This window comes from Dendronephthya gigantea, unplaced genomic scaffold, assembly GCF_004324835.1.
Source record: "Dendronephthya gigantea isolate DGI-Jeju-01 unplaced genomic scaffold, DenGig_1.0 000224F, whole genome shotgun sequence".
NCBI classification, from domain to species: domain Eukaryota; kingdom Metazoa; phylum Cnidaria; class Anthozoa; order Malacalcyonacea; family Nephtheidae; genus Dendronephthya; species Dendronephthya gigantea.
Genome location: NW_021163234.1, coordinates 64,423 through 87,203, shown reverse-complemented (window position 1 = coordinate 87,203; position 22,781 = coordinate 64,423). Strand labels below are relative to the sequence as shown.

General features: G+C 36.9%; 1 protein-coding gene across 1 annotated transcript; it reads right to left on the bottom strand.

The window, feature by feature from the left end:
• Nucleotides 1–3,982: 3,982 nt before the first annotated feature.
• LOC114540196 (protein transport protein Sec23A-like) lies at nucleotides 3,983–21,671 on the bottom strand. The gene is given in 22 exon segments (XM_028560469.1): nucleotides 3,983–4,164; nucleotides 8,988–9,143; nucleotides 9,308–9,394; nucleotides 9,741–9,828; nucleotides 10,750–10,823; nucleotides 11,034–11,224; nucleotides 11,785–11,929; nucleotides 12,381–12,473; nucleotides 12,720–12,800; nucleotides 13,315–13,438; nucleotides 13,697–13,812; nucleotides 14,174–14,272; nucleotides 14,521–14,580; nucleotides 16,052–16,196; nucleotides 16,550–16,644; nucleotides 17,400–17,486; nucleotides 17,578–17,649; nucleotides 18,292–18,369; nucleotides 19,172–19,258; nucleotides 20,207–20,264; nucleotides 20,607–20,725; nucleotides 21,510–21,671. Coding segments are annotated over 22 exon segments (2,316 nt in total). The 5' UTR covers nucleotides 21,612–21,671; the 3' UTR covers nucleotides 3,983–4,005.
• Nucleotides 21,672–22,781: the final 1,110 nt, after the last annotated feature.

Here is a 22,781-nt window from a genome sequence, read left to right as displayed (position 1 = left end):
GGAATTAAAACATTAGTTATGCAAGGTAAATATTTCAAAACAACTATGGAAATATTTGGCGAGCGATTCGCACACAAGTGAAGAGTGTGGGGCGGGGTTTTAGTCAAGCAACTTCATTTGAAGGACACGTAGTGTACTAGACATTACTAGATATTTGCAACATTATTTCATGCATTCTGCACAATTAAGTACAATTCGGTAGAATCAGGTAGAACGGAATGGACATTTTAAGCTCGAGCTCTACGATTTTAATCCCAATGTTTAAATTGTTATACTTTTTAATAGCTCTTGTCCAGCTCAGTGCTCCTGTCCTATGATTTTTCGGTAAAATCTAAAAAATCTTGCTACGAGTTCTTGTAACGGGCTCTACGTGACCCGCCGACTCGACGCCGAGGTAATCCGATATATAGGCTGCTAGCAAGAAAAGCACCAGGCAGGTTCCAGGCAGGTTGACGGGGTAAATTTATCAATATCAGTTTACTGAATCAATGTGACAGGCTTTGTTTGATTTCACACCAAAATTGCTGGACACGAAGTGCAATTTCCACTTTATTATATTCATTTTGAAATCGTACAAAAAATTAAACAAATTCAAAACGATTTATTGGCTAAAAGAACCGTAAACGGTGTAACATGTGAGTAATTTTCATAATATATTTTTGTAAAGAAATTTTTTCGGGGCATTTAAAAATTCAAAATAATAAAATTTTGTGATAATTACTCTGAAATACTAAATCTTATTGGATGATTACACTGAAATACTAAATCTGATTGGTTATTGTGGTGCTGAGCTTCAATCTTATTGGCCCTTATAAATGTGTGATTAATGCTCAAAAATAGTGCGATTTGGGAATTAATCACACTATTTTTAACCAATCAGATTGCAAGAAACACCATTGATTTCAAAATGAATATAATAAACATCATAATTTCAAGTCATTAAGTGCGAAACTGAGCTTTAAAGGGATACGGCAATAAAAATTATCTTTGTCTACTTTAAAAGAACGTCATGATTATGTACAAAATTCGTTTACGAATTTTTTTTATCTTTATTACTTCTCAAGATATTTTTGAATGAAATTATCTTCCATTCGCTATTTTGGATAAGTATATTCTTGCTTAAAATTCGTTTAACTTCAACTCAAATTAACGATAACTCGAAGTGATAGTTCCATGGTATTACAATCGCACGTTTCTCGAATTATAACGTTTGAATTGTAAGAGTTCTAATCTAAACTAACGCGTAAACATATAATTGTTATTTTCTAAGCGTTAAGTCGTTAACCCTGCTTTTGACGTCACGTAATTAGATCTCATTATAAAACAAGATGGCGGATATATCTCGATATCCGATGTTTTTGATGGCCAATATCTTGCGAAGTAAGATAAACAAGTTTTGTAAAAAGGCTCTATAAGAAGTGTTAATTTTCTTTTCAACAAAACAGAAATAATTCTTATTGCCATATCCCTTTAAGCTGTAAACTGATGTCGCAATGATTCGAAACCAGTATTGTTTAAATGTGTCCTACATGAACAATGGCAGATTCGTGGCAAATAATAGGACATATTCTATAGGCCAATCTAAATTGACAACTCTCTCTCTCGGGAGAGGCATTTTTTCAATACTTTAGCTGGAAATTTTAATACTTCTAATGCTGGAAAAGGATGCATATTGTCTGGAAACTCTGGATCAAAAACGTTTCCTTAACCTAATTTTGCAGCCAAATATTCATTATGCGTGCATAGCGTGAATTAACTGACTAATTTCAACGAAGAGGTATACAATATTGCACAACTGCGATAATATATAGAGGAAGATATTTGCTTCAAGGCCTAATTACAAAAAAACGTATTACAATCTGGAGCAAAATTTGACATGCGTAAAATATATTATATTGATAAATATATATAATCGGATCTCTGGCACAAAAAAATGTGCCAAGTCATCTTTGTTTCGGATCAATACTACCAGACTTGAGTTTGTGGCTATTTTTCTGTTTTGGATTGGTTTTTTCTCGTCGGTTCAATGTTTCCAATGAAACAAACGCGAATAATTATACTGATAATGATGCAGCAACCTCGACATTGTCATGAATTGTGGGATGGCTGATATTTTGTACTATGTAGAGACTGCTAAAAAATCTATGTGAATAATTGAGTACAATTTTAAAATGACGCCGGTCTGGGTCCGATTATTAAACACAGAGGCGTATTTCTCTATGCATGATAACATTACAATTTACGAGCAGGGCGAAACAAAATCATGATTAAAAAAAAATTATGAAATGTATCTGGGAAACCTGATTTAAGAAACTTATATTTGTTGACTGTTTACTCACACACGATATCGAGGAACAGTATCAAGTTTGTCATTACGAAATAACGAAGAATGATTAATAAGTGTGAGAGTGTTTGTAAGCTCCCAAGTTGACAGTTTTACCAGGGCAGATTAGACAGGACCAAACACCCTAACAACCGATGAGTCATAAGTGACAACAAAAAAAGCGAAAGAAAAAGGTTTCATCGCACGTCGTCTAAACCCCGATTATATTATCCTGCTTACTTCTTACCAAAGATTAAAGAAAGCGATATATAATATTGGAACTGACGTTAGCATGTGCCGTGAGCATATGTTATCATGAGTTTCTCTGGTTTCGACCTTAGTTAAACGCACGAGGTTCGCACGGTCACAATATCAATTCAAAGGCCGGTCGTCTGCCGCTTTCGCCTGATCTTACAACATTTTAGATGTATTACTTGTATTCCCTATTTTCTATATATATTGATGCTTGATTCGCTTTCCGACGATGATATTTCATGTCGTGAACCCGGTATCGTGAAATTGGATAGGGAGCATGAAGACGGGTTTAACTTTCTTAGAGAAAAAGCTATTTAGGTTGGCGAGAAAACGCAATGCATTCAGTCTATATATAATCATTTTTTTTCATATGGGGAGCATTATCGCATTATAGCAGGTAAATGTTTCCGGCTATGACGTACACGGCAAAACATTATCCAATCCAGCGGGAAGTTGTTTTCACGTTGCGAAAACATTACCAAAACATTACCATGCAGGGTCACCAAGACAAGAGGTCTCGCCCACAGCCACTGGGCCCGCCTGCATGTCAACAAGCGAGATCTCCGCATGTGGGATAACTCTTTGTCCCCCATGAACGCAGCATAGCGTTAGCTCGCCGCACACGCGAGCGATTGCCTGAAGGTTCGACCATTGAGCTGTTTGACCATGCATTCTCTTCAGCTCAGCTCTATACATGTCCGCCGCAGACAAGAACTTTCGCCTTTCGGCTGAGCTAAAATGCGCACTGAAGCACAATAAAGCATAACTATAAATACTACGGATATATTCAACCACGTGAGAAAAACACGTACCCCTATTGGCTAATATATTAATTGCTGATTAGCGAGTTTTTAAGATGTACCAAATGTAAATTGTCACATGAAAACAGCTGCTAACTCTGTTCTGGAACTATTGTAAAGGCTTGCAGTATTATTTCACGTCCGCGTCGTATATTTGGTGCTTTTTAAACTCACTGATATCACACATAGTACGCATTTTATATTACTAATAAGAAAATTCAAGCCGTAAGGTCGCTAGTTCAACCAAAATCGGACTATATCGTTGCGCTACGGGTTTCGTGATTTGCGGTTAGGAAAGGGTGGGACTGGTTAGGGACTGGGTTCAAAGAGAAAATATTTCGTGCGCCTGACTGCGCCATCCTCGTTTCCAGGTTTCCAAATTCGTTGTCGCGTGGGCCTAGCCTACGGTTCAGGACGTCTGCACACAGGCTACGTGGGGCCAGGATTAAAAACACGAAGGTCTTATTTTCAGTCAGTCCATTTAATCAGACGTTCACACCTTTGGTATCACTCAATCATATAATAAACTTTTAATTTAATCATTGATCTCTGTAGTGTAAACATAAAGAAAAATAACAGTGAACAAAATAAAATTCGTGATTTGATTGCTTGAATTCGCCTGCTTCATCAAGACGTGTTTGAGACAGCGAGTTTCTTGAGATGATCCATAAAGACTTGCAAGCTGACGTCATCAGTCAAGACTGGTGCCCCACCGGCATCTTGACCCCATGCGTACATGTTGTTGTGTGTTTGAGACGGGTTCACTTTTGATAACAAGAAACGTGCCTATAATAACACACAAACAGAGAAAAGTCACGTTAAATCTGATTTAATACAGACGAGCAGCTAAAATTGTATTAAAAATGGGCCATTTGCCTTGTGGACTAACTTTTGAACGAGAAAAGACACACAAAAATTAAGTTCAAGCTTTGGCTACGAAGTTTGTCAGTGTCACGTGGGTAAATTGTTACCATTTTCAACCCAATTTTGGTAAAAATTTCTGCGTGTAAGTGAAAAGTACACAAGCAAAATTTGCAAACTTTGCAAGGCCAACATTTCTCGCATTTTACAGAATTTCGTACCCAAACTTTGCGGTTTTACTATAAAAGTAAATTTAATGATATTTATACAGTACTTTAGTGTAGTTCTTTAGTTAGTATATTAAAGTATATAGGCCAATAGATTTGGACTGTTATTTATTGCATGTCGTGCGAATGAAAGGCGTGGAACGTGATATAAACAGCTTCCAAATACTAATGACTATTTAAGGTAATTACAATGAAGACAATGGTCGAGACCAGCGCGCACGAGAACTCTTGGTTTGGTTAACAAACCCCGATGATATTCAGATAACTTAACCCGTAACTCCACCAATTTCGAGGTGCATGAATTACTCTTGATGTTTGAGAGAACTGGCTGAGCTAACGCTTCGTGAGTTTGTTTGCTCAACTAGTAGGTATAGCTATTGTGTTGGACGGGCTGAAAAGCTTATTGTCCTCTAATTAATATGATAGTATAATAATAGGATTATATTGCGGAAATAGTTTAGGATATTGCCTGTGTCGTAAACAATAGCATTATGACATCATTCTAAAGTCTTTCAACCCAGTCTTGTTGTTTTCCTTCGGTCTATTTATTGTCTGCATTTTGTCACATCACGCTTTCACTTCAACTTGTTTATATATATATACATATATATATATATATATATATATATATATATATATATATATATATATATATATATATATATATATATATATATACACCCGTTTGCAAAAACGTTGGCCGCAGATAGATATATAGATAGATACCCGAAATCTAATTAGAATTGCATATGTTGTGTAATATGATTGAAATCCCATGCAAATGTGATCATATGCAATTCTAATTAGACTTCGAGTATCTATCTATCTATCTATCTGCGGCCAACGTTTTTGCAAATGGGTGTATATATATATATATATATATATATATATATATATATATATATATATATATATATATATATATATATATATATATATATATATTTGTACTTTTGCTCTTAATTGAGCCATGTGTTCACTTGTGGCCTTGTGGGGTTATATGTGATATGTGTTTTATATGTTTTTTCTACACAAGTATAACCAACCGGGCAAGCAGAAAATTCTACTTGACCGCGGTGGGAATCGAACCCGCGACCTTCGCATTTCTAGAACGATGCTCTACCGTCTGAGCTACAAGGCCAAGTTGGGAACGACTGTTACTTAAGTTGTTAAGGCGGATTTCCACTTACAGCGAAATCGTTCGCTAGCGAAATATTAGCATATTTTCTTTTGAATTTAAACAGCATAAATAAATTAGTGCGACTTGAGTGCTCTCAATTCAAAAGAAAATATGCAAATATTTCGCCAGCGAACGATTTCGCTGTGTCCCAAAAAAAACGCAACCACTTAAGTATGCAAGAATATTAATATTGTTCGGGTTTGCACCATAGTTCAGCTAAAATGACTTTTAGCATTGTAAATGAAGGATTAAGAGCCATTTTCAATTCCCAGAGGTGCTTATCTATTGCGCTTTAGAGCTGTATTGATGTTCTGCATATTTAAGTGGTTGCTTTTTTTTGGGACACCATGTTATATACTGATTCGGAGTTGCGCGATATTTTTTGGATGCATGAGTAAATGGAAATAGAAACAGACTGTTTCAGTGTTCTGAAAATGTGTACGTATATTTTAATGGTCGGATCACAAAAACAGTGGCGTGGCTAGAACCTTAAGTTTGGGGGGGGGCTTCATATATTAATGTAAAGGAATAATGAATATCCCTCCAATTAGGCGTCTAGCTTTAACCTAAGGCACACCTTGCAATAATTTAAGACGTAAGAAACACTGGGCCGCGAACCTTTGGAGATCACTATAGAGACCAGAATACTTTGCAAGTATGATAAATTCGAGTGTAGCGTTTCTACGGCATAAAATTCTATATTTTGGGTAATGCAGGATGACCCCACGAGACCCCCTGTTGGCTTACACAACTGAATCTATGAGGGTTAATTGAGCATAAATTCACCACGACAATCTCGTGATCCGGCAAAATATTTCCTCACAGTTGAACTTAACTTTGCTGGCTAACAATGTCTGAAATAATCACTGGCGTTTTGAAAGCCGCATTCGGTTTAATATTTGACAAGGCTCGTGCTTATGCCGCCGAGAAACTTAAGGATGGCGGACTCACGGATCAGAAGTTGCGAGGTTTGATCGTTGGTAAATTGGACGATATTCAATCGAAACTTGATGCTACTTCGAGAAAGGATCTTTTTATGAGCATAAGTTGTCTACAGCGAGGGATCAAGCGCTTGCATTCGTCGTTTGCCGAATCTTTTGAAGATGGAAAAACATGGACGCTAGAATTACCAAGCGGACAGCAATCTCAACAAACATTCAAATCTGAAACAAAGTCAGCGGAACATTCAACGACCGAGCGAGAGGCAGCTGTACTTGCCAATGCCATCAGGAAGTTGAAGATTGAATCGAATGAACGTTTCGTGTCGGCCAAACAATCTTTTAAAAAAGCTGAGGAAAAAGCGAGTGAAGCATTTCATAACACAGCATTGAGTATCGAAGAAAGAGTTTTAGCGAGTAAATTACGGATTGCCAGCGGAATATTGGAACGCGTAGACGACCCGGAAGCCGCAGCAAATGACTGCTTGCATTACCTGGAAGAACTACACGATATGCCTGCGTTACAAGAAATAGTTTCTGTGCACTTCAAAGGAGGAGTGAAAGCCCTTTTCAAGAAGGATACCCGAGAGAAAATCGTTAAAACTCTGGAGATGATGAATTTCATCTTGGCTGATTTTATCTCGAAGTTCACGAAGAAAAGAATGGTTGCTTTCGATTGGCCGATGATAAAGTGCGACAGAAAACGTGTTGTTTACTTTATGGCACTTCATCATGAGGAAATGTGCTCACCAAATATGGAGGCGATGAAAATAACACCACCCTGGGTCATTTTACCGAAATTTCAGAAACACTCATGCTTGATTCCACAGTTGGCTGTAGTGACCAATAATGGAAATCTCGTCTGTTTTTCTAAATGCAGCCGACGCTGTCCTCAGAAACTCGATAGAACTACAGGTCAGATGGAGACATACAGTTGTTCATCAGAAAATGGCATATTTTTTCCTGTTGGCATGGCTGTCGATAAGAACGACGTACTCTATGTTCTGTCGAGCGACAGCACGTTATCCGCGTATAGTGCGGATGGAAAATATATCTATCGTTGGGTGTTGACATTTCTTGGAAATGTCGTTTATAAGAATGTGGCAATCACTGTCACCGACGATAAAGGAATTGTCATTGCCTGTGGAAGTTGGCTAAAGTATATCACGGTATATTTATGCACCAAAACAGGGGAGTTGATAAACAGCTTCGACACAGGTCTAAATGACGATGACCGTGATATAAAAGCATTGTCCATTTCGAGCAATAGTGAAATTATAGTCGCAACGAGCGAGAAGACCGTTTCAAATTTCTCGTACGTGTTTCACATCTTCGCAGAAGAAGAATTAAGAAAGTCTATAAGAGTTTTTCCAAGTGAGAAGGGAGTTGGCTATAACGGTATATTTTACGACCACGTTTCAAAAAATGTTATTAGCTACGTTTGGCCTTCAAGTGATAAGATATTGATAGAATATTGGTCTGTTGAAACAGGTGAACTTCAGTACTCATATTTACTGGTTCTTCCAACCGTAGCAAAAGATATGGTATTTTATCGTCTTGTCTGCAGCGCAAATGGTGCACTTGTTTTGGTCGGGACAACACAGGTTATTTTTCTGAATACCTCTACGTATTCTTCTTATGGCCATGCGCTGCGGTAAATATTACAAGCTTTGAAGTTTATTGATAAGAACTTGTTGTGAAAAAATTGTTCTTTAACTTTTAAATCGTAATGATGGAAAGTTTCCATGTACTTATTCGCATATATAGAAAGTTTCTGTGTAAATATAGTAATTCTGAGTATAAAATTGTCTGAATGTTTTGATGGTGGTTATCTACACTCCATCTAATCCTTGATGTTATTAATATTATAATATAATCAAGCCGTCATCCGAATGCAAGCCCAAATCTAATTAATACGAAGCTTTCGTTTAAGGTGGCCCCAAGAAGATTGAAACATTTGTAAGAAATTTGTGACGACGAATCACGAATTCGAATTTCTGTTTTGCATGGAAGGAATTTGCCCCTCAAAATGAAGCTCGAGCTCTCAACTTTAGGAAATAAGCGGCGCTTGAAATTATAGCTTTCGATTCTTTAAAATATAGAACAATAAAACTCGTAAAGGTAAACATTGATAAAAAAACGCGCTTCGACTTATACTATAGTTTTCATCAGAAGAATAAATAAGGTCTTCTCCCGACGATGACTGTAGTTTTTATTGTTTTATATTTTATAAAAAGTTCCTGAACATATATACAGCGCTATCACAACTCAGAATGACCTTGATAAATCAACTACCGTCACACATTGCGCGCTTGAAAGGTAAAAGAAAAGGGTCTATCCTTCTAGGTGTCCCCATTTATCCTTACTTATACCCCGGAATAAAAGACTAATCCCTTATCGTACCTGACTTCCGCCATGTTGTGTATCAATATAACGAGGCATTGGAAAACGTGTTTGTAGAATTTCCTGTGCGTCGTCTTTCGGCGCTTGCAGCAGCTGTCGGAAGTTTTCATGTTGTGGATCGTTGTGGTAACCTTGCTTTTTCCACTGGTCAATTGTCTGAATTGAAATGAAAATAGACTCCAAATTAATAGGAAGTTGAATAATTATTAACTTAATTTTAATTTGGTAATCTTTTAAATAATTTTTAGCTAAACCTGAATTTATAACAGATTGTAGTTCATGCGAGAATGCGTCATTGAAACACTCTTAGTCAGCCTCACCTCTCCATGGTAAATTAACAATTGGAAGAATGTATCAAGTAATAAAATACGATCTCCTTGTATACTGCTGCTGTCCAATAACACAGGCTGAAATAAAAAAAGATTTATATGTAAGCGAGGTTGGCAAGTCAAGAATTTCACTTCAACTTAAGGCCACAAACAATGGACCACTTGCATTAATAGACCAACTTTTTACAACGTTTTAAGCTGACAAAAAAGGAATTGCCGAATTTACTAAACTTAGTAAAATTGCGAAGTTTGGCGGCAAAATTTTGTAAACTTTTGAAGAGCGTAACTAAATTAGTGCTAAAAACTATGCAGGCCGTATAGTTGATAAAACTCCTATACGCAAACCCCACATGCTTACTCCAAGTCATGTATCCGTTCGACGTTTGCTTGAATTGGACGTTTAGATTTCAACTTAAAAACATACCTCAGGTGGTCCATGGAAGGTATAGGAATATAGAATGGGTTGGATCATGATTAGGGAATTCGTAACATCTTCACGGTTGAGAACGTGTCTGAAAAAAATAGAAAATAACTATGAAAATACAGCTTTTTAACAGGCATTATAAAATATTATTTTTTTACAAATCACCTGCAATCTGATTGGGTGTAGCAGCGGGCGGAATTTTACGATATCTGATCACAGTCCGGAATATGAGCGAAAGCGTATGTTCTTGTCGCCATTGCTGAGTCTCAGGATTAGGAAATTGATACCTCGGGAAAATATTTTTCTAACCGGACCTCGCAGCCGGAAAATAACATATATTTCTGAAACAAACAGGTTTTGCACTCGCTTTAAGAGTCAAAAACCTCCATGAGTATTTTGCCTTGCATTTTCTTAAATTATTTGAGCTAGTCCATAAGACAACTTTACCGGGTGTTCTCTTAATAATTTTGCAAAATTTTCTGCTGAAAAGGTTTCTGGACTATTATTAACCCATGATTCAAATATGAAAAGAGAACTTTGAAAAACATTTCGTTAACACTTAAATGGACCCTTTCAGTAATTACGTCATAAAATTTTAACATCACAACGTTTTAAATTTAGAACCACCTTATATGAAATGGATTTCAAGTTTTACTCTCACGAGCCATGTGCAAGGATGCAAAACATCCTTTTCCAACGCATGCATGAAAAAGTTGTTTTTTTGACCAAAAAATGTGGAAATAAGCCATAACACTAACACGTGAGCGAGAGGGGCCACGAGCCTCGTTCCCGCGTTCTGGCTTATTTGCATATTAGTCAAAATAAAAAATAATTTTTGATTTACGGGTTGTAGAAGGATGTTTCGAACCTTTGAACATATAGATTGTGGGAGTAAAACTTGAAATCTATCTCATTTAAGTGGTTCTAAATTTAAAACGATGATGTTGTGAGGTGATTACCGAAAAGGTCTATTCTACATGTTGAAAGCAAAATGTTAATGTTAACTGACCTGTAATATGATGTTTCATCCGGACTGTTATTGAAGTATTGTAGAAATTGTGACCGCCTCAAGTGGAACATGAACTGAAAAGTTAACAGAATAAATTTCATGAAAACCTCAATAGACGATGCACTGGCGAATAGATATCTTATTGGTCAAAAACGTCTATTAATTTGAAAACATCCTCAAAAAATCTAGTCAATTTGTTGGGAACTTTTTCAGTAAGAGCAATTATAGTGGAGTACACGATATCTATAAAAGTCAAAACAAGGAGACAAACGAAATCCTTGTACCTGTGGATAAAGTGAAAAATTTTCTGCTAAACGGAATGAACTCGGGTCTTCTTTATTAAACTCTCCAAACTTCTGACAAAGTCTGATTAACATTCTGTCAAGCCACCTGAGCACATCTGGCCCCTCGTCTGTCTCTGCTCTGAATACAGCGATACGACTCATCATTACAGACGATGTTTCTTGATCAAAACCTGGATAAAGTCGGAATTGGATCTTGTAAATGCATAATTTTTGTTTCTCTGATGGTGCTGCTCTGATTTACCAAACGGGCAAGCTGAAAAATTGGCTTGACCATTGTGGGAATCGTACCCGCGACTATTGTCCAACGCTCTTCCACATGAGCTACCACTAGTTGAAGACATTTCGAATACGTGCATGATATTTCGGACTCAATCTAGTCTCTTCTATATTTGTGGGTTTTATAGGCTAGGCTAGCACGGGACACGACTCTCACACGACTCACGAGTAAGCTGAAAAAGCTGTAAAAAGTAGCCTATATAACAAGCGAACTTGGTGAAGCTAATTTTTAGGCCTGTCTGGTTGGTAACTTAGAATAACACAATCACAATTATCCCTGACATGATCAATTTATCTCCCCTTTTATCAATTTATTTCCCCAATCAAATTAAATTTCCAAATATTGCTCTGAAATCAATTTCGTTTAAAAATTTCCATAAATGCATTTTTGTATACCAAAAAGCATGCACATGTACCCGGAGCACATATGAACGTCAAGTATACCAGCACTTACCCAGAGACACGTGCGCTAAACCTCCGGCATCTACCCAATTTCGTGCGCATGTTGTAACGCGTATCCTCCGCTGACCACTAGAATGTTGGTACTGTGTTATAAATTGGACGCAACCTCGTGAACCTTGTGGTATCGGTGCTGTGTGCTGAAGTTAAAAAAGTGAAAAATACATTAGAAGAAGTCAATTAAAAACTATTGTGAATAGTGAGCAGCCAGTGCATAATTACTTATTGGGGCTGTAATGACATAAAGAGGTTGATAAAACTTCTAAAGTTGCGACGGGGGCTTTGTAAAGACGATGGATGGCTTAGGGTGGCTCCCTAGAGTTTTGTAAAAATTCTAGATAGCAGGTTTGTTGTACCGAATTAAACACCAATATTGTAGGCTAAAGATCAATAATACTTTTGATTATAATGACAGGGACCGGTTGTATCAAGCCCGTTGTTGATGGATTAACTATGAAAGCCGTTGCTATGGAAACAATGATGTTTCAAAATGGCCGCTATTTGTAACCTTATTTTTTTGTCTCTTCCAAGTTTATTGTGTAAAAAATTTATCTTAATTGCGAGTATATGAAATACCAGAGAAATCTTCACTCACTTGATTACTATTTCCAGGAAAACGGCCAATGTCGTGGCTGAATCAAATCCACAAAGTTTCCAAGCCGAAGTACCACCCACTCCAATTTCCTAGAGCATTTCGGAAGGCATAATCATTATTCATTACACTCAAACGACCTAGATTATTTAAGAGATCTTACGAAAAATTGTTATATTAGAATTAACTAACACACAGCGAATATTTATTATACGGTTTGCTTTTAGTCCGCTAAGCCGGGCTTTCATCAGTGTCATTGAGCGATAGCTTTTAGTGGTGTAACTGCAAAGACTGAAACAAAATGTCGTAGGCAACAAACCATGATGCATTTAAATTACCGTTTCAGAAACATTCGGTCCTTTTCTGTCGATAGATATACACGGCCCGATGCAACCTGAGACATTGAGTTCTTTAGAGGTCTAAGACACAGAACAAAAATGAGGTGGAATGAGGGTGCGTAATCACATAGCTGTAGTCTTGGGACGTTAGCACCTTAGCATGAGCGTCATGACAGCTCTCAACTCTAAGGAAAAGTGGATCACTAGGGAAGTGTTATTAAGTCATGATGTAGGGGTTAACGAGTATAAATTACCTAACAAAGAAGTCAAATGAAAATCATGCTAGCGAGCAGGATCGCCTACGGCTCGTGCTTTTTCACGCTTTCCCAAAGTTTCGCAATATCCCGCAATCAGTATCAGTGGTTATTGTAGTATAGTTACGTTACCATGTAATTTGAGATAGAGACATACACAGAAGATAGAAAGAAACAATATATATAAGGGGAGCGAGCACATAACACATAGACGGGGATTTGCTAATTTGTATTGGTGATTATTATTAAAGAAGAGGATATTATAGTTACTATCGTATCAGTGGTTATTATTACAAGGGTGTGTTCTCCCCCGTTCAGTAGCTATCCCTTCACAGCCCTACCTTGACTTCAAGCGTTCCTCCAAACGCCATTTTGTATTCGCCACGAACGTCTTTCGAAAACATGCGTTGGAAAGTTTGTTTAAATAGAGCTGTATTGAACGAATCTCCCATCACCATGTGACCGCTGCAAGGAAATGCGATGGATGGAATTATTCTACGATGCTGAACAATAGATGGAGCAATGGTCAAAGAGAGAATAAAGACCACCTAAGGAATTTTATTCTCCAAATATTAAATCGTTTCTTGACAATGGCCTCCATCGGGATTCTCACACCTCGAAGTTAAATTGAAGTTAAATATCAGGAATTGAATTGAGATAAACTCAGTTGTTTAAACAGAGAGAAAGTTTAAGGGCCTCAAGATTAATGTGTCCAATATTTACCCTGTAAGATTAGGACAATATTTCATCTCGTAAAGACCCGTTTGGTCCAAGGCACACGAAAATATATCAATCACGTGACCATTCTCTGCAGCTCTATTGGCGAGGGTTTCAAAGTGCTACATTAAAGAAGGAAAATCACGAATCATTCCTTTTCACTATAGTCACCCGTTAATGTAAGTTAGGCTTGCCGGTAATTTTCTAGAAATCTGTTTGAATAATCAATCTTCAAGCATTGCAGTTAAAAAGCAAAACCTCGCAAAGATTAGAAAACAGCACTAAGATATACTAGAAGTACTGTAGATGCAGGTATAAGGAAAACCAAGGCTATGTTCAGACGAGTGTAATTTTTTGACGTTTTGACGCCTTGTTCACATGGTCCAAAGGAGCAAAATGCCCAACACATTAAATTAGCTCCGATTTCTCAAATGGGGGAATCTGAATTGATATATAATACTTTATGTTCATACGATATTTTACCTTGCACGCCTTTCTCACAAATGGTGCGTTGTCTTTCTCCAAATCATGATGTGATCTGATTGGATTCTTCAATTCGTTATCAACGACCATGCCTGGACCCTGAACAAAAACAAACATGTTGACATGGAACCTTGGAAATTCGTACGCTACCTACGCGGATAAACAATCACATTGATGTATTACATATTGTATAATACAAAAAATATTTTACCTAAAAAAAGGAAAACCATGAAATAATTTTACAAACAATTAAAAACGTCTCCTGAATTCCGGCGCTAATTTTCTCAACTGAAACTAAACTGCTGTTTAACGACTCCAACATGATGTAATGTAATAAATATTCTTACCTGAGTACAAGAACCACCAATGAAGGTCATGATTCGTGCACCAGTGTTTGGATAGGTGCACTGAAATTATACAAGAAACATAATTTGCATGATATGAACACAGAACAGTACCTAATTGTACATGACGCGAAGGAAGCACTGATCAACATATAACAGTAGCCTGAGTATATCTCTACTCCCAATATTTTCCAACAATCACAAACAATGGTCAGAGTCTTCAACATTTCCACGAGAGGTAAACAAGCTGTATGAACTGATATGGCTAATCACGGGCTCATATTTTAGCAAATCAGCGCCAAAAGGGTTGTCAAAATAGAAATCCATTCTGCAGTTATTAATCGATTATATCTCTCGTTATTCTTTATGAAACTAGGCGAAGTTTTGTGATTATGTTTAACATAAGAACTATAGCACTGAAATCGTAAGAGAACTCAAGTTGTTTCAAACGGGAAATGGATTTTTATTTCACAACTAGTTCCAGTCCTTCCCGCCATTTCAGATCATCACCCTATTGCTCCTATTTTTTTACAATAAAAGTATTTCGTTTAGTCACAAGCGCGTATACATGTATATGTAGATACTGGTGAATATTAGAAATAAAATAGATTAGAATAGATTTTAAGTAAATAAATTAGCATGTAGGAACACCACGTAAGTATTTTTTCTAATACTGCAAAGCTTTCGGTCCGTCAACCCTGGCCTTCATCAGTGCAATTGCTTGAAAACACATTTTACTTATCATTTAAACACACCTCAAAGGAACATGGTGTTTTTCCATCTTTATTTGCCAGTATCACAATGCACGGAACACGAACCATGTTGGGGTAAGATAACAAATTTGGGGGGAATGCAACTGTAGTTGAGTTTTTCAAATTTTGTACGTTAAATAATTCACTGCTTTTATTAGCCAAAATTCAGTAAAGAATTAAAAAGAGTAATTCGTAGCTATTCGCTCATAGAATATACAGAGTTGCAAAAAAGTTGCGGGTACGCGGGTGCCACCCGGAGGAAGGTTTGCTTTGAATTAGGTTTGTGAGGAAGGTTCAAAGTTGAACACTCTAATTGATCACATGCATGTACCAAAAAACCAAACATTTCTTTATGCTGGTTGCCACTTGACTCGGTCACGTAACCTCATTTTGAGGAAGGTTTTCAAAACTTGAAATCCTACCGGAGGAAGGCTGAACTCTTTTTGCAACTCTGAGAGTATATGAAGAGATTTTCGCTCATATCAATTTTGAGCCCTTTTCTTTATTTATTTTAAGTGACGTGTAAATGTTTTTCAAGTAATTGCACTGATGAAGACCAGGGTTAACGGACCGAAAGCTTTGCACTATTAAATACTTACGTGGTGTACCTACAAGCTAATTTACTTATAATTGATGTCACTATGCAAACGTGCAAGAATATAAGAATAGATTTTGCATGGTGAAGCCGTCCCGACATTCAATCCTAGTTCAATATTATTACTTTAAATTTTGCCATGTGTCCCAACCATTCATGCGTATATTGACTGTGATTGTGTTTTTACCTCAAGCAGTCCAACTGCGATAGACATGGCCACGCCAGTTGATCGCAATGGTCGTTTACCAGTGCCCACAGGCCAGGGATCTCGCTGTAGTTCACCCAGCAGATCTGTCAGACTCATGTCGCATTTATGTACCGGTTGCAAAAACCTATAGGGACAAGATTCGCACGTGTTCTCTTTAGAGCAAAAAATTGAATGTCTGAAGGGAATATTTTCGTTCACTGGTGAGGGGTCTCATAAACATTTTACAGTATAATGACAGACTGTATTAAAAAAAACATATATCAAAGACGCAAGGAGCGATCATGCCTACGAGGAGACTTTCGAAGTCAGAAAATGATTTCGTTGGGCCAAAATGAGTGAAATGACACTTGACACTCGGACTTTACAATAGCAGAACTCAACTTTTAGCTGTGGGTGTACGTGCATGATGCACAACGTGTTCGGGTGATGCACAAGTAACGTGCACGCATGTGTTTGTATTTTACACCAACGTCTAACCTGTTGAAAATATCACTGCCTTGTGACGGCATCTGGCCTCGAGCACCAGGCTGGGCATTCGGTTGGCGGGCACCACCACCTAAACCAAGCATTTGCTACAGAAATACAACGAACGGTGAGGATATTGAATACAATAAACTTTAACTATCTGAATAACTTCACCATTTTACACTCTGACAGACGCAAACAGAGATTTCACAGGGGGGGGAGGAGGACAGAAGGTTGTCCCGGGCAGGAAAGCACAGCAGAAACCACAGTATAAATCGTTACCGCAGCTCTAAATAGCCTAAATAGCGTGTACTCTCTCTACAGTATTGATACTACTATAGTTTAAGGATATACATGCATGTACTATATACATGTACTACAGGGGTCAGTTGTACTAAAGCCGGATAGTGTGTTTTTTGATCGCTTCAAAATTGCCCGTGGTTAGGTATAACCCAACCTGGTTTAATTCCTAGATTAATAATTCAGTTTAACAATGGCTAGCTCCAAATCTGTAATTTCATTTTTTCTCTGGCATTTTAAAACCGTTGAAAAATTCACTATTTGGTGGATAGCACTATCCGGCTATCGTACAACCGGCCCCAAAAAATTATTTATTGAAGTTTTACGTTGATATTATTGATACAAGCACCGGCACAGTGAGCCAGAGTTGAAGAGCTGAAATTGTACATTAACATCAGATTAACCTTATTTTAGATAAACATGACTTCTAACGGGGGACATTGACGTTAAAACTAGCAATTCCGGCACACTCTAAACGCGGCGTCATACCCTATAACGGCTCTAAATCGACTCAGGTTGCAGAATGACTGAACACCGATGTGACAGTACACTTGATTCTCACCTGTATTTGCTTCGAGTTTAAGTCCTTGCTTCCTCGGAATACATAACTCTTCGAACAACCTTCGCAACCCAACTCATGAACTTGAACCTGAAACCATGATGAATTAGAAAATTCAGTATATAGACATTAATCATTACGCAGAATAGGAATATAGTTTAATGACAAAGGCCATTATTACCATCTTTCCAAAAGTGATCAACCCCACCAGGGCATTTGGTGGCATTAAACTCAAAGACATCTGCAGAGATTCCTAAACAAAAGAAATAAAAAAGTAACCTTTTCCATTTACACAATATTTAAATAGCGACAGTCTTAATAAAGTGTAAAGATGAAAAATTTGATGCCAAAATAGACTTCAACCAAAGAAATGTTTTCTATCTTTATCATGGAAATATTTCCAAATGCAAATATAATTCTACATGCTATTAACATGAATGTTATTTTCCCGTTTGTTAAATTAGTTCTACACGTGAAATATTAAAATGAACTGGAACTTGGTCTTATAAAAATAACCAAGCGCAAATGTTAAAAAATAAAAAAAGTTCAATTTTTGGCTAATGCCAGATTGTACTGGGCAGCGAAAACACTGTTTCCAAATAACAGGTTAACCTCTTCTGATGAGCTACATTTGAAAGAACTTCATATTTTCATTGGGCAAAGGGAACAAATATGGCCACAATGCAGGTTGCCGAACCATTTTAAGGAGGCTCCATAGAGTTTTGCAGTATAAATGGATATAATTTTTATGAGAGATTTAAAACTTGTGCGAGATGTATCACTCTCAAACCTAGTCCTCTTTGCTTGGAAAGGGTATAGAGCCACCTTAACCTGCAGTTGCATTTGGATAAGAGTTCACAAGGAAACCTGATACAAGGAGAGAGCTGTCACTCACCTTCACCGCCTGCAGATCCTCTTCATCCATACAAGTATCAACAACAAGTAAGAATATCAATGGTCCTGGATTGCCACGCTATGAAAATTACACAAGTTGAAACATAAAGTACTTATTAATCAGAGTTATTATGAGTAATTAAGTACCATTAATGATCTGAATGAAAAACCTAGTGTCCAAATAACACTCTAGATGTATATATTCAGTAGCTATTAAAAACAAAGCTAAAATAATGAATGCCCGCAGACCTTCTTTTTGAGTATCATTGCATGGTATGTAATTTCCTAATACGTCCAAGTTTTAGCTTTAGGGTGATCCTCTTCTCACACATGTGACAATGCTATTCTATTTTGTTACATGCAAAATATGAAGCCTGAAGAAACAGCAATGTCACATGTGTGACCAGAGAATCATGCTTTAGGATTGGTTAGATTAGGGATCTAAATACTGTGTTAGTGTATTGACATATTGTGTTGATTGTGAAACACATAAATACTTTTCTTAGTTATCTAGACAGTTCATTTATTTATTTTTGCTTTGATTTTTATGTGCATACTGTATAAAGTTTATTCAGTTTATTTAGAGTATTACCAGCCAATACCAGGGGTTGTCACTTTCCAAAAAAAATAATGACATAACATCATTTCTCTTGACTGAATATCCTCGGCCTTGCATGGAAAATGCCCTAACCCTAACCACTTCCTAACTGTAACCAAGAGTTAAAATTATTTTAATATGCCAACCCAGAAGCTGGTGAAACTAGTATAGTAATATAATAATGCTGTGTCATTTTGACGGTTGGAAACAAGTGACAACCATTATTACCAGGTCAATTTTAGCTGCATATATAGTGGTAGATCAAATAGATAAAGAAATTTACCTGAACAGTGTACTCAATGGTGGAAAACTGGGGAATCAGTTCAGCAGGTTGATGTTGCTCACTGATACCAGCATATTGTGGAGGAAACTGTAGAAATAATAGAAAACACAGTCAAAATCACTACATTGGATTACTTTGTCTGGAAATAAAGGAATGACAGAGGAATGGAAAGGTAAGGATTTTCAGTGAAGGGTATTTTGTTATACAAGGAATGCTTCATAAATATAACTAATGCTTCTTAAAATGAACATTGCCTCATCATGTTTTCTTTTTGTTACATAATGGTAGAGGATTTTTAATCAGAAACTGTCCTGTGTTTTTAGTTTTTTCTTGAAAATATTCATAAATAAATTGCATGAAATAAAGTACAGAAAATTTAAAGGCAATTCATTGAAACAAGATAAGAGGGCAGCTGCTTACAAATATGTCTTCAACTAGTTCTCTACTTAATAATTAATATTCTTGTAATTTAATTTGCATGGTGACATCTTAAAATCATTATTCTAAATTAAAATCACTATACTAAATTAAAATCACTATACTAAATTAAAATCACTATACTAAATTAGCTTGTATAGGCCGGTACACCACAAAAGTATTTGTAATATTGCAAGTTCCAGTCTGTTAACCCAGGCCTTCATGAGTGCAACTACTCATAATTTTTAATATTGCAACATTGAAAAGGCACTTATAGGGTCTAACCACAAGCTAATTTAATTATGTACTAATCCTCTATCTGCTGTAGCTTTAGGTTTAAACATTGATCAACTCAAGAAGGATGAGAAACAATGCCAGATATCAGTTTCAGCAACAAATGCATTTGGTTTCATTTCCAGTTAATTAAAAATGGAATCAATTAAGGCCCATTTAGGTGCACTATGTGATTTTTCATGTACCAATAGAAATTTTACTGTGTGTGATACATGTAGTATACAAATATCATATATACATATTTCAAATTTTGCTAACAGTGAAATAAGCAAAAATATTGCATAGTTACTTGGAATGACAAATGCATTATTCCAAAAAACTCACCGCATTTCTTTGAAAACAAAAATTGCAATGCCAGAGTTTAGCTCTGTAGTCCACTTGGCTATTAAATAAAGAGTAAATTGACACAATTAATCAGGAAGAATAGTCAAATACCAAACTTATGAACAGGAGTGTTGTAATATATGAAAAGATATTGCAATCAATGCATTGTTTCAGAAACAGTCATTCACATCGGACTGATATTAAAAAAACATTTATTGATATCGCAAAATACTGCAACAGCCCCATATATAAATTACAATATTATGGCAATCATGTCTGTGTACATAGCCATGATTTCTGCAGTCAAGTTACGTACTGAAAATACATGCATCTATAATTTTAAGATTATGAGAAAATAGAAAACTTAGATCCACTACATACTATGTGCTTGATAACTCACCAGAAAGGATTCAGAATTGCTTTGCAACTGTTACGACTACAGACAACTGGATCATAACATATTGGAGGTAAATCTGGCCTTTCCTTCAATGGTGTGTACATACATCCTACTGGAACCACCTATAACGTAAGAAAAGGAAACTGACTAGTTCTGATCCAGGATGCACCAAGCACTAAGCTACAGAAACATGAGCAATTTCTAATGGGTAGAGGGTCTTAATTATGGATGGAATCTTTCAAACTCAAGCAAAGGCAATTACATTCAATTCCTGTTGGGAACAGATAGTTTACACATCCCTCTGACTGTTCCTGGCTTAAATTTGAAAAGTGTATGAATTCCACTTGCAATTGAGACCCTTTAATCGCTGAGAAATTACTGTATCCTGTGCCACAAAATCGTAATGGATTGACTCTCAGATACATTAACATTTAAAATCATTCTGGTGAAATATTTCATCATGGTAGCCTTTATTTTGGCAAAACCATCTTATCTTGAATTATGCACAGCCATTCTAATTACTTTCTTTTTGAGTAAACGTCTCATTACAATGCTCCTAGAATTAGAGCAAATCTGTAACCCAGAATGCACAAAGGAATGCACATAAGATACTAAATTATCTATACCACTATGCAAGTGAAGGAAATTGTAGTAATGCAAATCTCAGAAATTTATAGTATGGCATCTCAAACATGTTCCATGCTTTTGGAGTTCAAAGTTGTGGTCTTTTTAAATGGAAAATTTAAACAAAATGTTATTCTTCCAAATCATATACACGAATCTTTCTAATTTAAATGTATTTTCTACACAGAATTTATTCAAAGTTTAGCAGGTCCTTGTGTAGGATATATATATCATGAAACAACGTGTTTGACAAGACCAAATACAACATTTGATGTTTCCTACCATTCTAGTGGCTTCAAGCCTGCTTGAAGGCCAGACATTCCAACTGAATCGTACTCCATCTCTATCCTCATTCTGCTGGATAAATTCTTGGTACGTAGACATTTTTAAATCAGTTTTCTCAGTTTATTTCATATGAAAACAATGTTCTCTTGCTCTTACAAGTCAGCCACGTCGGTGTCAAGAACGGACATGCGCGAGACATTCGTAACTCGTCAAGAATTCCGAGCATATTCCGAATACTCCCGAGATCCTCCCAGCAGTCGAGGAAATGAAGTTCCCCAGAGGGTACTTACCACAGTGTGGTGGTACCTACCGGCTATCTTTAAAAGGGGGAACAGGGAATCGGGGAAATGGGGGAAGTAATGCAGTATATATACAACTAACCAGAAAGGACAGTCTTTGCAAACATATCTTTGGAATCTGGTCTATGAAAAAAACTTATGAAAGGCTCAGCTTATACCCATCTTCTGCCTGCACTATCTAGAGAGCAGCCTAGTCCCACGCACTTTAATTATGTAAGGGCAGCCCACGCTGAGAGACCTAGCACAAAATTTTGAGATTTCAAAAATTGTCCCTGATTTTGTCCCAAGAAAAAATTTTCTTGCCCCCATTTTGAATTAAGAATAAACAACATTTTGTGCTAGTCCTCTCCCGCGCGTTCAAACTGGTGACGTCACAAGAATGCAAGGCGCGCTAAGGAGGACTATGGACTAGTCTGAATCTCGAGCGGAATTCCAGATTGAGCCAACGGATGTTGATGCACCCTTGATGCACTTCGAGTGGAATGTCTCGTATATAAACAAGGTTTAATCCCCGCAAGTCCTAGAGCGCTCTTTAACCATCTTGACACCGTCAGAGCCGTGATGGGTGCATGAGGGGAAACCACTGTTAATTAGACGATCTGTGAAATTTCGCCGTCCTGACCCTTGAAGGAACGGACTATACGCAGAGTTTGGCATTAATTCTCTGGGTGTACTGGCACGGCCCAACCAACATCACATCGCGGAAATGATCATCTCTTATTACCATCATGTTTCGGGACATTCCGGTCGTGAGCATGTGTTATCCTTAGTACGACAGCGTTATTGGATCCTAAACGCCCGTGCGTTAACTAGTTGTTTCTATCAATGTACCTCGACATTTGGTAAGTTTGTACTAATGTATTAGTGTATTCAATTAATGTTAAAATGCGTAATTTGTAAAAGCGCCTATTAGTAATATGTTGTAATCTGTTGTCAGAATAAAACCACTATCAATCGAGTCACATTCAAG